The sequence below is a fragment of the Bombina bombina genome, chromosome 1 (assembly GCF_027579735.1).
Source record: "Bombina bombina isolate aBomBom1 chromosome 1, aBomBom1.pri, whole genome shotgun sequence".
Taxonomy (NCBI): domain Eukaryota; kingdom Metazoa; phylum Chordata; class Amphibia; order Anura; family Bombinatoridae; genus Bombina; species Bombina bombina.
The window spans coordinates 890,617,626-890,632,571 of record NC_069499.1 but is presented as its reverse complement, the minus strand read 5'-3'; the positions used below and the strand labels follow the sequence as shown (position 1 = coordinate 890,632,571).

At 40.3% G+C, this 14,946-nt stretch overlaps 1 protein-coding gene across 1 annotated transcript in view; it reads right to left on the bottom strand.

Annotated features, from left to right (window-relative positions):
- VAT1L (vesicle amine transport 1 like) overlaps positions 1–14,946 on the bottom strand; it is a 676,099-nt gene that overhangs the window by 386,514 nt on the left and 274,639 nt on the right. Inside the window, exon 3 of the mRNA XM_053699561.1 lies at positions 1,086–1,301. Within this exon, the coding sequence (XP_053555536.1) occupies positions 1,086–1,301 (216 nt within the window). The remainder of the gene's footprint in view (positions 1–1,085; positions 1,302–14,946) is intronic.

The window sequence follows — 14,946 nt, the reverse complement described above, 5'->3', positions numbered from 1 at the left end:
CGTCCAGGATATGAGGCAGCTTTCTCTTCAAACGTCCCATACTTTAGTGTCTTCTCATGCAGATTTGCAAAGCTGCCACTTGGTCATCTTTACACACTTTTTCTAAATTTTATAAGTTTGATACTTTTGCTTCGGCTGAGGCTTCTTTTGGGAGAAGGGTTCTTCAAGCAGTGGTGCCTTCCATTTAGGCTTACTGTCTTGTCCCGGCCTTATCATCCGTGTCCTCTGGCTTGGGTATTGGTTCCCAACCGTAATTATGATGATCCGTGGACTCACCGTGTCATTAGAAAGAAAAGAAAATTTATGCTTACCTGATAAATGGATTTCTTTCTTGACACGGTGAGTCCACGTCCCGCCCTGTATTTTTCTATAAACCTCAGGCACCTCTGCACCTTATGTTACTTCCTTTCTCCTTTCCTTTTGGTCGAATGACTGGGGTTGTGGGTAAGGGAGTGATATTTAACAGCTTTGCTGTGGTGCTCTTTGTCGCCTCCTGCTGGTCAGGAGTGATATACCCAACAGTAATTATGATGATCCATGGACTCACCATGTCAAGAAATAAATAAATTTATCAGGTAAGCATAAATTTTCTTTTCATGATTCAGATAGGGCATGCAATTTTAAACATATTTTTAATTTACCTTTATCATCAAATTTGCTTTGTTCTTTTGGTATTCTTTTTTTGAAAGCTAAACCTAGGTAGGATCAAACTGGTTTCTAAACTCGTTAAAAGTCGCCTCTTATTCCAGTGCATTTTGACAGTTTTTCACAGTTAGACAGCACTAGTTCATGTGGGTCATACAAATAAAATTGTGCTCACTCCCAGTGGAGTTATTTTTGAGTCAGCACTGATTGGCTAAAATCAAAGCCTCTCAAAAGAACTCAGATAAGGGGGCAACTGCAAAGGCTTAGATACAAGGTAATCACAGAGGTAAAAATTAAATTAATATAGCAGTGTTGGTTTTGCAAAACTGGAGAATGGGTGATAAAGTGATTATCTATCTTTGTAAACAATAACAAATTTCCAAGTAGAATGTCCCTTTAAACACTGTACATTAAACAGAAAACAGGAAAAAAAAACTCACCACACCACCTCCTGCGGAATGAACCAACACAGACATTCCTTCTCTTAGATTGGCCACTTCAAAGAGCATCATGTAGGCAGTAACAAAGTTCATAGGGAAAGCAGCTGCTTCTGAGAAGCTCATGTCTTCTGGGATCTTGTAGACAAACTCTGCTGGTGTGCAGGCAACTTCTGCCCATGCATTGTAGTTGACAAAAGCCATAACTCGGTCACCTATCTGGGATAAAAAATTGCAGTCATTCAAAAGTTTACACTTACACCTGTTACCACTTCCCAGTCCCATTCCTCGTTATATACAATATCCTTTTAATTCTGACACAAAATATTTTTTTCCATTATTAAACCTTTGTTTCATAAGTATTAAAAGACCACTCTATGAAGTAGAATTACATAATTAACAAGTGCATAATTAAACAACAACAATTTAACACCTACTCTGAATTTCAAATAAGTAGTGGGGGGTTTTTTGACAAATTTTATTTTTTCTCCCATTTTCTAGCCCCCCGTATTATGTGACAGACATCAGCCAATCACAAACTAGTATACATATACCCTGTGAGCTTGTGCACATGCTCAGTAGGATCTTGTTGCCCAGAAAGTGTGTGCATAAAAAGATTGAGCAAAATTTGATAATGGAAGAAAATTGGCAAGTGTCTTAAAACTGCATGCTCTGTCTGAATCTTAAAAGTTTTTTTTTTTTTAATTGAGTGTCCCTTTAAGTCAAAATATACCTTAAATCCTTATAGCATTTCAGTAGCATTTTGAAGTGTTTATTATATAAAATAACCAGCGATTATGGTTTACTTCAGGTCTTAAAAAGAGATAAAGTTAAAAGCGCTATTTTGGATTGTGCCTGAGTACAACACTTAAAGGGACATGAAACCCACATTTTTTCTTTCATGATTTAGTAAGAGCATGTTTTTTTAAACAACTTTCTAATTTACTTCTATTATCTCATTTGCTTCATTCTCTTGATATTACTTGCTGAAAAGCATATCTAGATATGCTCAGTAGCTGCTGATTGGTTGCTGCACAAAGGCCTTGTGTGATTGGCTCACACATGTGCACTGCTATTTCTTCAACAAAGGATATCTAAAGAATTGAGCAGAGAAGTAAATTGGAAAGTTGTTAAAAATTACATGCCCTATCTGAATCATGAAAGTTTAATTTTGACTAGACTGTTCCTTTAACTCACCACTAATATGAGCGCAATAACACAAAGGGGCGATTTATCAAGTCCTGTATGCTGCCTTATGCAGCAGTTTCCGTGCAAGCCGTTAGGCTCGCCAGAAACAGGAGTTAAAAAGCAGCAGTTTTTAGACCGCTGCTCCTTAACTTGTCCGCCACCTCTGAGGCAACGGACAGCAATCAGCCCGATCGGATATGATCAGGCAGATTGACACCCCCTACTAGTGGCCAGGGGGCGGCATTGCACAAGCATTTCACAAGGAATGCTTGTGCAATGATAAAAGCCGACAGCGTATGCTGTCTGCATTTATCGATGTCCACTCGCACTATAATAGATTGGCCCCTTATACCCTTATAGCGCTCCATGCACTATTAAAGAATAGAGTGCGCTAAAAAAGTTGTTTCGCGTTAAGATGCTTTGTCGAAAATATTTAACCATCCACTTGTTATACCCAATTGTGCGTTATTCTTGTGAGATCTCACAAAAGGTCATACACCTCCATTGTGGTCCACAATGTTTAATTAAATGCAGCAATAGGATATACATTCATTATTCATTTTTTTCTGCTGCCATATTGTGCTCCAGACATGTCCACATTCCTAAACCTACCTAGATATGCTCTTCAACAAAAATACCAAGAGAATGAAGTAAATTTGAAAGTGCTTTTTACAATTGAACACTCTATCTGAAACCTAAAATAAGAATTCCTTTAACCCCTTAGTGACCAGAGTACTTTTCCATTTGTTGACCGTTTAGGACCAAGGCTATTTTTACATTTTTGCAGTGTTTGTGTTTAGCTGTAATTTCCCTCTTACTCATTTACTGTACCCACACATATTATATACCGTTTTTCTCGCCATTAAATGGACTTTCTAAAGATACCATTATTTTCATCATATCTTATAATTTACTATTAAAAAAATTATAAAATAAGAGGAAAAAATGGAAAAAAAAAAATTTTTTTCAAACTTTGACCCCCAAAATCTGTTGCACATCTACAACCACCAAAAAACACCCATGCTAAATAGTTTCTACATTTTGTCCTGAGTTTAGAAATACCCAATGTTTACATGTTCTTTGCTTTTTTTGCAAGTTATAGGGCACTAAATAAAAGTAGCACTTTGCTATTTCCAAACCACTTTTTTTCAAAATTAGCGCTAGTTACATTGGAACACTAATATCTTTCAGGAATCCCTGAATATCCCTTGACATGTATATATATTTTTTTTAGAAGACAACCCAAAGTATTGATCTAGGCCCATTTTGGTATATTTCATGCCACCATTTCACCGCCAAATGCGATCAAATAAAAAAATGTTTTCAATTTTTCACAAATTTTTTCACACGTATATTATGTCTAGCAGTGAAGGAGTTAATTAGGTAGCTTGTAGGGAGCTTGCAGGGTTAATTTTAGCTTTAGTGTAGAGATCAGCCTCCCACTAGACACATCCCACCCCCTGATCCCTCCCAAACAGCTCCCTTCCCTCCCCCACCCGACAATTGTCCCCGCCATCTTAAGTACTGGCAGAAAGTCTGCCAGTACTAAAATAAAAGTTTTTTTGGGGGTTTTAGGTTTTTTTAAAAAAAAAAAAATTCTTCTGTTGTGTAGGACCCCTCTCTGCATCGGATGGCTAAAAACAGTTATTGCAGGATGCTTCAATATTGAGGCATCACTGCAATAACATGAAAGCAGCTGGAAGCTATCAGTATCGATTCCACTGCTTTCAAAGACCAAACGTCGTTGGTCGTTAAGGGGTTAAAGGGACATGAAACCTAAAAAATTTAATTTCATGATTCAGATAGGGAATACAATTTTAAACAACTTTCCGATTTACTCGTATTATGTATTTTTTAATTTGCTTTATTCTCTTGGTATCCTTTATTAAAGAAGCAGCAATGCACTACTGGAACAGGAAGCTAGTTAATACACTGGGTGAGCCAATAACATAAAGGCATATATGTGCAGTAACCAATCAGTAGGTCATGATCCTACCTATGTATCCTTTTCAACAAAGGATACTAAGAGGAAACAAAGTAGATAATAGAGGTATATTGCAAAGTTGTTTAAAATCACTTGCATCTGAATCATGAAAATAAACATTTGGGTTTCATGTCCTTTTAAATGTGGCTACAGATTCTTCTATTCAGTGTTTTTATTATTATTATTTTTTAATAAACACTACTAAAAGCAGGGCTCATACTGCTGGGAACAGATGCCAGTGCATTCAGTCTTGTGTTTCAATCAGTGTTGCTTTATTCCCATTTAAACTGAGAGCACCAAGTCTTGGAGATGCCAATTTGCTGAATATACATTTGTTACTTTCTGCATCATAATCGTCTCAAATATGTGACATGAGTGATTAATGTCTATTGTATATGCAGGTTAAATATTGTGTTGCTGCTAGAGACAAAAATACCTGTGTGCATTTTCTTAAGACAAAGGGTTAGCTTCTTTCTGAGAAGCCTGGATTTAATTAAAAGTTTCACCTCAGAAAGAATTCAGATGTACTGAAAAGAACCATTGTTACATGGAAAAAAGACTGTAAGAGTAAAAGTGGAGGAAAAGAAAATAAATGTATATTGGAAAACAGCTAGAAAAAGCTAAAAAAAAATAATGACTGAAGACATCGGGGCCTAGTTATCAAGCCGTCAACCTCAAATACGCTGGAATTCCGCAGCGTATTTGTGGCAAGGCTGATTCGCCTTAGTTATCAAAGGCTAGAGACCGGCAAAAGTAGAATTTTGTGACGTAAACTTCGATCCGCCGGACTCACTACAGATGTTCCGCACACAAGTGCGGCACAATCTGACTACTTTTGCTAGTTATAACAAAACTAGCAGGTACGCTCGGCACTTTTCCGGCCCAGCGTACCTGGTTTTCAAACCGCCACCCTGGAGGCGGCGGATCCCATAGGAATCAATGGGAGTCTGACCATAGCGAAAGTACAAGTTCGCTGCTGCCAGACATCCCATTGATTCCTATGGGAGATGTCTGCACCTAACACCCTAACATGTACCCCGAGTCTAAACACCACTAATCTGTCCCCCCTACACCGCCGCAACTAAATAAAGTTATTACCCCCTAAACCGCCGCTCCCGGAGCCCACCGCAAGCTACTCTATACATATTAACCCCTAAACCGCCGCTCCCGGAGCCCACCGCAACCTATATTAAATTTATTAACCCCTCATCGAAACAGCCAATAGAATGCGAGCTCAATCTGATTGGCTGATTGGATCAGCCAATCGGATTGAACTTGAATCTGATTGGCTGATTCAATCAGCCAATCAGATTTTTCCTACCTTAATTCCGATTGGCTGATAGAATCCTATCAGCCAATCGGAATTGAAGGGACGCCATCTTGGATGATGTCCCTTAAAGTAGCCTTCATTCGTCGGTAGTCCGTCGGTAAAGAAGGATGTTCCGCGTCGGCGGGATGAAGATTCAAGACCCCGCTTGGAAGATGACATCGCCCGGATAGAAGACTTCTTCAGCGCCTCTTGGAAGATGACATCACCCGGATGGAAGACTTCTTCAGCGCCGCTTGGAGGATCACTTCATCGGATGGAAGATTTCTTCAGCGCCGCTTGGAGGATAACTTCTGCCGGTCCGGGTCTCCTCTTCGGTTCCATCACTGCTCGGCTGAGTGAAGACGACTAAAGGTAGGATTATCTTCAGGGGATTAGTGTTAGGTTATTTTAAGGGGGGTTTGGGTTAGATTAGGGGTATGTGGGTGGTGGGTTTTAATGTTGGGGGGGGTTGTATTTTTATTTTACAGGCAAAAGAGCTGAATTCTTTGGGGCATGCCCCACAAATGGCCCTTTTAAGGGCTGGTAAGGTAAAAGAGCTTTGAACTTTTTTAATTTAGAATAGGGTAGGGTAATTTTTTATTTTGGGGGGTTTGTTATTTTATTAGGGGGCTTAGATTAGGTGTAAGTAGCTTAAAATTGTTGTAATATTTTTAAAATGTTTGTAACTTATTTTTTTTATTTTTTGTAACTTAGCTTTTTTTATTTTTTGTACTTTAGTTAGTTTATGTAATTGTATTTAATTGTAATTATTTGTAGGTAAATTATTTAATTAATTTAATGATAGTGTAGTGTTAGGTTTAATTGTAACTTAGGTTAGGATTTATTTTAAAGGTAATTTTGTATTTCTTTTAGCTAGGTAGTTATTAAATAGTTAATAACTATTTAATAACTATTCTAACTAGCTAAAATAAATACAAAGTTACCTGTAAAATAAAAATAAATCCTAAGATAGCTACAATATAATTATTATTTATATTGTAGCTATATTAGGGTTTATTTTAAAGGTAAGTATTTAGTTTTAAATAGGAATAATTTATTTAAGTATAGTGTAGTGTTAGGTGTAATTGTAACTTAGGTTAGTTTTTATTTTACAGGTTAATTTCTCTTTATTTTAGCTAGGTAAGCTATTAAATAGTTAATAACTATTTAATAGCTATTGTACCTAGTTAAAATAAATTGAAATTTGCCTGTAAAATAAAAATAAATCCTAAGATAGCTACAATATAATTATTATTTATATTGTAGCTATATTAGGGTTTATTTTAAAGGTAAGTATTTAGTTTTAAATAGGATTAATTTAGTTCATAATATAAATATTATTTAGATTTATTTAATTAATATTTAAGTTAGGGGGGTGTTAGGGTTAGTGTTAGACTTAGGTTTAGGGGTTAATAAATTTATTACAGTGGCGGCGGTGTAGTGGGGGGCAGGATAGGGGTTAATAAATTTATTATAGGTGGCAACGGTGTAGGGGGGACAGATTAGGGGTTAATAAATGTAATATAGGTTGCGGCAGGGTCCGGGAGCGGCGGTTTAGGGGATAAACTATTTATTTAGTTGCGGCGAGGGGCGGGATCAGCAGGATAGGGGTTAATAACTTTATTATAGAGGGCGACGGTATAGGGGGGGCAGGATAGGGGTTAATAGGTATAATGTAGGTGGCAGCGGTGTCCGGGAGCGGCGGTTTAGGGGTTAATACATTTATCAGAGTTGCGGCAGGGTCTAGGAGCGGCGGTTTAGGGGTTAATAACTTTATTTAGTTGCGGTGGGCTCCGGGGGCGCCGGTATAGGGGGTAGAACAGTGTAGATAGTGTGGGTGCTTAGTGACAGGCTAGCAATAAAGCTGGGAAAAAGCCGAAGAGCAGCGAGATCGGATGAGTGATAACTCTCACAGTCCGCTGCTCATCGCCCCGTACTTGGTGCACGGCTTTTTGACAGCTTTATTTGATAACTTAGGCGAAATTTTTCAGGTCCGCGGCGGCGATGTGAGGCGAGCTAAGGCGGGCGTATTGGGCCGGCGAAGGCAGGAAAGTTGACACGTTGATAACTACCCCCCATCAGGTCTAGGAGAGAGACACATAAGAGACCATAGATGCAGGGAGAGAAACAGTTAAAGCGCAACAAAATGAAGTAGTTTTTGCTTTGTTTTTTAAGTAAGAGGCTACGCTTAGGGTTGCCACCTCAGCCATGTTTTCCTGGACATTTATGAGTTACACATGTTTCAGGGTAAGCAAGGGAGGACCATGTATTATGCCTTTGGACATCACATGAATAGTACTAATGAACAGCACAAAACAGGTTTCCCTCTGCACATCCAGCAGCACTTATAAGTGTCCAGGAAAACATGGCCGAGGTGGCAACCCTAGCTACACTGGAATTTGATTTCACTGAGGTGGCCAAGGAACACATTAAGACATTCTATTAACTAATATAAGACATTCTATTAACTAATACAAATAATTCTTCTAAATTTAAAGGCAATAAAATAATAAATAAATGGAATTTCAAACTTAGGCATAACAATGCGGGTAAATTCCTGTTTAAGCCCTATCAAACAGTGCTGCTGAATCTGCTGGTGTTCTACAAATACCTGATAATAATAATCTTAATACAAATTTAAAACTTAAATGGTCATAAAAAGGAAAACAATTGACACACTCTAATTTGTTAGAGCATGTAGTTTTAACACTATCAATGCCCCGCCCACAAAGGGTTAAACACATAGTTAAAGGTAGTTAAAGGGACAAGAAAGTTCAAATTAAACTTTCACAATTCAGATACAGCATGACATTGAAAACTAAAATGTACTTCTATTATCTACTTTGCTTTATTCTCTTTGTATACTATGTTTAAAAGCATACCTAGGTAGGCTTAGGAACAGCAATCCACTACTGGAGCTAGCTACTGATTGGTGCATGCACTAGGGATGTCAAAAATAATCGTCCCCACGATGCATCACGATGCAGCAGTGAACGATTCTGCATCGATGCAGTGAAGATATGAATCGATGTTGAGTCAGTGACATCATGGGCAGGGGATTGCCGCCTCCTCCCCTGTTTGACTGTTGTTCTGGAGCCAGCCACAACATAAGCCTTTCCAAGCCTCCTCCTCCCGTGTATGTCAGTTCGTTTATTCTTGTATTGCAAGTACTGTAAGTTTGCCCTCCCTTCGCTGACTACTGCTTTATTTAATACTATTGGTAGTACTTACGCTGTCTGCTACTGATAGTGACAGAGCTGTGGCATGAAGACAGCCTTGTTGCGATAAACAGCAGTTGGTCAGCCATCACACTCCAGCTGCTCAAAAGGTGAATAGCTAAAGCACTGCAGCAGCTTCCAAGCAATTATGGTGGGTTTTACTTGCTAAGGGAGCGGTTAGAACATAATAATATCCTGTGACTTTTGCTATTATGTGCGGAGGTCTGCAATGCTTGCGCTTTCACATGTTTTGGAGCATCACCTTAACCCCTTAGTGACCAGAACACTTTTCCATTTTCTGTCCGTTTGGGACCAAGGCTATTTTTACATTTCTGCAGTGTTTGTGTTTAGCTGAAATTTTCCTCTTACTCATTTACTGTACCCACACATATTATATACCGTTTTTCTCGCCATTAAATGGACTTTCTAAAGATACCATTATTTACATCATATCTTATCATTTACTATAAAATAATTTATAAAATATGAGGAAAAATGGAAAAAAACACACTTTTTCTAACTTTGACCCCCAAAATCTGTTACACATCTACAACCACCAAAAAACACCCATGCTAAATAGTTTCTAAATTTTGTCCTGAGTTTAGAAATACCCAATGTTTACATGTTCTTTGCTTTTGTTGTAAGTTATAGGGCAATAAGTACAAGTAGCACTTTGCTACTTTTAAACCATTTTTTTTCAAAAACATAATTTATGCTTACCTGATAAATTCCTTTCTTCTGTTGTGTGATCAGTCCACGGGTCATCATTACTTCTGGGATATTATCTGCTCCCCTACAGGAAGTGCAAGAGGATTCACCCAGCAGAGTTGCTATATAGCTCCTCCCCTCTACGTCACCTCCAGTCATTCGACCAAAGACCAACGAGAAAGGAGAAGCCAAGGGTGTAGTGGTGACTGAATTATAATTTAAAAAATATGTACCTGCCTTAAAAAACAGGGCGGGCCGTGGACTGATCACACAACAGAAGAAAGGAATTTATCAGGTAAGCATAAATTATGTTTTCTTCTGTTATGTGTGATCAGTCCACGGGTCATCATTACTTCTGGGATACCAATACCAAAGCAAAAGTACACGGATGACGGGAGGGATAGGCAGGCTCGTTATACAGAAGGAACCACTGCCTGAAGAACCTTTCTCCCAAAAATAGCCTCCGAAGAAGCAAAAGTGTCAAATTTGTAAAATTTGGAAAAAGTATGAAGCGAAGACCAAGTTGCAGCCTTGCAAATCTGTTCAACAGAGGCCTCATTCTTAAAGGCCCAAGTGGAAGCCACAGCTCTAGTAGAATGAGCTGTAATTCTTTCAGGAGGCTGCTGTCCAGCAGTCTCATAGGCTAAACGTATTATGCTACGAAGCCAAAAAGAGAGAGAGGTAGCAGAAGCTTTTTGACCTCTCCTCTGTCCAGAATAAACGACAAACAGGGAAGAAGTTTGGCGAAAATCTTTAGTTGCCTGCAAGTAGAACTTGAGGGCACGAACTACATCCAGATTGTGTAGAAGACGTTCCTTCTTTGAAGAAGGATTTGGACACAAGGATGGAACAACAATCTCTTGATTGATATTCCTGTTAGAGACAACCTTAGGTAAGAACCCAGGTTTAGTACGCAGAACTACCTTGTCTGAGTGAAAGATCAGATAAGGAGAATCACAATGTAGGGCTGATAACTCAGAGACTCTTCGAGCCGAGGAAATAGCCATTAAAAATAGAACTTTCCAAGATAACAATTTTATATCAATGGAATGAAGGGGTTCAAACGGAACACCCTGTAAAACGTTAAGAACTAAGTTTAAACTCCATGGCGGAGCAACAGATTTAAACACAGGCTTGATCCTAGCTAAAGCCTGACAAAAGGCCTGGATGTCTGAATTTTCTGACAGACGCCTGTGTAACAAGATGGACAGAGCTGAGATCTGTCCCTTTAATGAGCTAGCCGATAAACCCTTTTCTAAACCTTCTTGTAGAAAAGACAATATCCTAGGAATCCTAACCTTACTCCAGGAGTAATCTTTGGATTCACACCAGTATAGGTATTTACGCCATATTTTATGGTAAATCTTTCTGGTAACAGGCTTCCTAGCCTGTATCAGGGTATCAATAACCGACTCAGAAAAACCACGTTTTGATAAAATCAAGCGTTCAATTTCCAAGCAGTCAGCTTCAGAGAAGTTAGACTTTGATGTTTGAATGGACCCTGAATCAGAAGGTCCTGTCTTAGAGGTAGAGACCAAGGCGGACAGGATGACATGTCCACTAGATCTGCATACCAAGTCCTGCGCGGCCATGCAGGCGCTATTAGAATCACTGATGCTCTCTCCTGTTTGATTTTGGCAATCAATCGAGGGAGCAGCGGGAAGGGTGGAAACACATAAGCCATCCTGAAGTTCCAAGGTGCTGTCAAAGCATCTATCAGAACCGCTCCCGGATCCCTGGATCTGGATCCGTAGCGAGGAAGTTTGGCGTTCTGGCGAGACGCCATGAGATCTATCTCTGGTTTGCCCCAACGTCGAAGTATTTGGGCAAAGACCTCCGGATGAAGTTCCCACTCCCCCGGATGAAGAGTCTGGCGACTCAAGAAATCCGCCTCCCAGTTCTCCACTCCCGGGATGTGGATTGCTGACAGGTGGCAAGAGTGAGACTCTGCCCAGCGAATTATCTTTGATACTTCTATCATTGCTAGGGAGCTTCTTGTCCCTCCCTGATGGTTGATGTAAGCTACAGTCGTGATGTTGTCCGACTGAAACCTGATGAACCCCCGAGTCTTTAACTGGGGCCAAGCTAGAAGGGCATTGAGAACTGCTCTCAATTCCAGAATGTTTATTGGCAGGAGACTTTCCTCCTGACTCCATTGTCCCTGAGCCTTCAGAGAATTCCAGACAGCGCCCCAACCTAGAAGGCTGGCGTCTGTTGTTACAATTGTCCAGTCCGGCCTGCTGAACGGCATCCCCCTGGACAGATGTGGCCGAGAAAGCCACCATAGAAGAGAGTTTCTGGTCTCTTGATCCAGATTCAGAGTGGGGGACAAATCTGAGTAATCCCCATTCCACTGACTCAGCATGCACAATTGCAGCGGTCTGAGATGTAGGCGTGCAAAGGGTACTATGTCCATTGCTGCTACCATTAAGCCGATCACCTCCATGCATTGAGCTACTGACGGGAGTTGAATGGAATGAAGGACACGGCATGTATTTAGAAGCTTTGTTAATCTGTCTTCTGTCAGATAAATCTTCATTTCTACAGAATCTATAAGAGTCCCCAAGAATGGAACTCTTGTGAGAGGCAAGAGAGAACTCTTCTTTTCGTTCACTTTCCATCCATGCGACCTTAGAAATGCCAGAACTAACTCTGTATGAGACTTGGCAGTTTGAAAGCTTGAAGCTTGTATCAGAATGTCGTCTAGGTACGGAGCTACCGAAATTCCTCGCGGTCTCAGAACCGCTAGAAGGGCACCCAGAACCTTTGTGAAGATTCTTGGAGCCGTAGCCAATCCGAATGGAAGGGCTACAAACTGGTAATGCCTGTCTAAGAAGGCAAACCTTAGATACCGGTAATGATCTTTGTGAATCGGTATGTGAAGGTAAGCATCCTTTAAATCCACTGTGGTCATGTACTGACCCTTTTGGATCATGGGTAAGATTGTCCGAATAGTTTCCATTTTGAACGATGGAACTCTTAGGAATTTGTTTAGGATCTTTAAATCCAAGATTGGCCTGAAAGTTCCCTCTTTTTTGGGAACCACAAACAGGTTTGAGTAAAACCCTTGTCCTTGTTCCGACCGCGGAACCGGATGGATCACTCCCATTAATAATAGATCTTGTACACAGCGTAGAAACGCGTCCTTCTTTATTTGGTTTGTTGACAACCTTGACAGATGAAATCTCCCTCTTGGGGGAGATAATTTGAAGTCTAGAAGGTATCCCTGAGATATGATCTCTAGCGCCCAGGGATCCTGGACATCTCTTGCCCAAGCCTGGGCGAAGAGAGAGAGTCTGCCTCCCACTAGATCCGGTCCCGGATCGGGGGCCCTCGGTTCATGCTGTCTTAGGGGCAGCAGCAGGTTTTCTGGCCTGCTTGCCCTTATTCCAGGACTGGTTAGGTTTCCAGCCTTGTCTGTAACGAGCAACAGCTCCTTCCTGTTTTGGTGCAGTGGAAGTTGATGCTGCACCTGCTTTGAAATTCCGAAAGGGACGAAAATTAGACTGTCTAGCCTTAGCTTTGGCTTTGTCTTGAGGTAGAGCGTGGCCCTTACCTCCTGTAATGTCAGCGATAATTTCTTTCAAACCGGGCCCAAATAAAGTTTGCCCCTTGAAAGGTATATTAAGTAATTTGGACTTAGAAGTTACATCAGCCGACCAGGATTTTAGCCACAGCGCCCTACGTGCCTGAATGGCGAATCCTGAATTCTTAGCCGTAAGTTTGGTTAAATGTACTACGGCCTCCGAAATGAATGAATTAGCTAGTTTAAGGACTCTAAGCCTGTCCGTAATGTCGTCCAGCGTAGCGGAACTGAGGTTCTCTTCCAGAGACTCAATCCAAAATGCTGCCGCAGCCGTAATCGGCGCGATGCATGCAAGGGGTTGCAATATAAAACCTTGTTGAACAAACATTTTCTTAAGGTAACCCTCTAATTTTTTATCCATAGGATTCGAAAAAGCACAGCTATCCTCCACCGGGATAGTGGTGCGCTTAGCTAAAGTAGAAACTGCTCCCTCCACCTTAGGGACCGTTTGCCATAAGTCCCGTGTGGTGGCGTCTATTGGAAACATCTTTCTAAATATTGGAGGGGGTGAGAACGGCACACCGGGTCTATCCCACTCCTTAGTAACAATTTCAGTTAATCTCTTAGGTATAGGAAAAACGTCAGTACTCGCCGGTACCGCAAAGTATTTATCCAACCTACACATTTTCTCTGGTATTGCAACAGTGTTACAATCGTTAAGAGCCGCTAAGACCTCCCCTAGTAATACACGGAGGTTTTCCAATTTAAATTTAAAATTTGAAATATCTGAATCCAATCTGCTTGGATCAGAACCGTCACCTACAGAATGAAGCTCTCCGTCCTCATGCTCTGCAAGCTGTGACGCAGTATCAGACATGGCCCTAGAATTATCAGCGCACTCTGTTCTCACCCCAGAGTGATCACGCTTGCCTCTTAGTTCTGGTAAGCCAAAACTTCAGTCATAACAGTAGCCATATCTTGTAATGTTATCTGTAATGGCTGCCCAGATGTACTAGGCGCCATAATATCACGCACCTCCCGGGCGGGAGACGCAGGTACTGACACGTGAGGCGAGTTAGACGGCATAACTCTCCCCTCGCTGTTTGGTGAAATTTGTTCAATTTGTACAGATTGGCTTTTATTTAAAGTAGCATCAATACAGTTAGTACATAAATTTCTATTGGGCTCCACCTTGGCATTGGAACAAATGACACAGGTATCTTCCTCTGAATCAGACATGTTTAACACACTAGCAATAAACATGCAACTTGGTTACAATCTTATTTAACAAAAACGTACTGTGCCTCAAAGAAGCACTAAACGATTAAATGACAGTTGAAATAATGAACTGAAAAAAAGTTATAGCATCACTCTTTAAAAACAACACAACTTGTTAGCAAAGGTTTGTTCCCATTAGTAAAGTAACACTAATTAAATTTTAAACATAAAAATCACAGAGCAACGTTTTTAAAACACAGTCACTACATAAGTCTCACAGCTCTGCTGAGAGAATCTACCTCCCTTCAAAGAAGTTTGAAGACCCCTGAGTTCTGTTAGAGATGAACCGGATCATGCAGAAAATACAAGTGTAACTGACTGGAAATTTTTGATGCGTAGCAAAGAGCGCCAAAAACGGCCCCTCCCCCTCACACACAGCAGTGAGAGAGAAACGAAACTGTCATAATCAAAACAAGCAAACTGCCAAGTGGAAAAATAATGCCCAAATATTTATTCACTCAGTACCTCAGAAATGCAAACGATTCTACATTCCAGCAAAAACGTTTAACATGAATTAAATACCTATTAAAAGGTTTAATGTACTTTTACAGAGTAATTCCGGTGAAATACCATCCCCAGAATACTGAAGTGTAGAGTATACATACATGTCATTATAACGGTATGGCAGGATTTTCTCATCAATTCCATTCAGA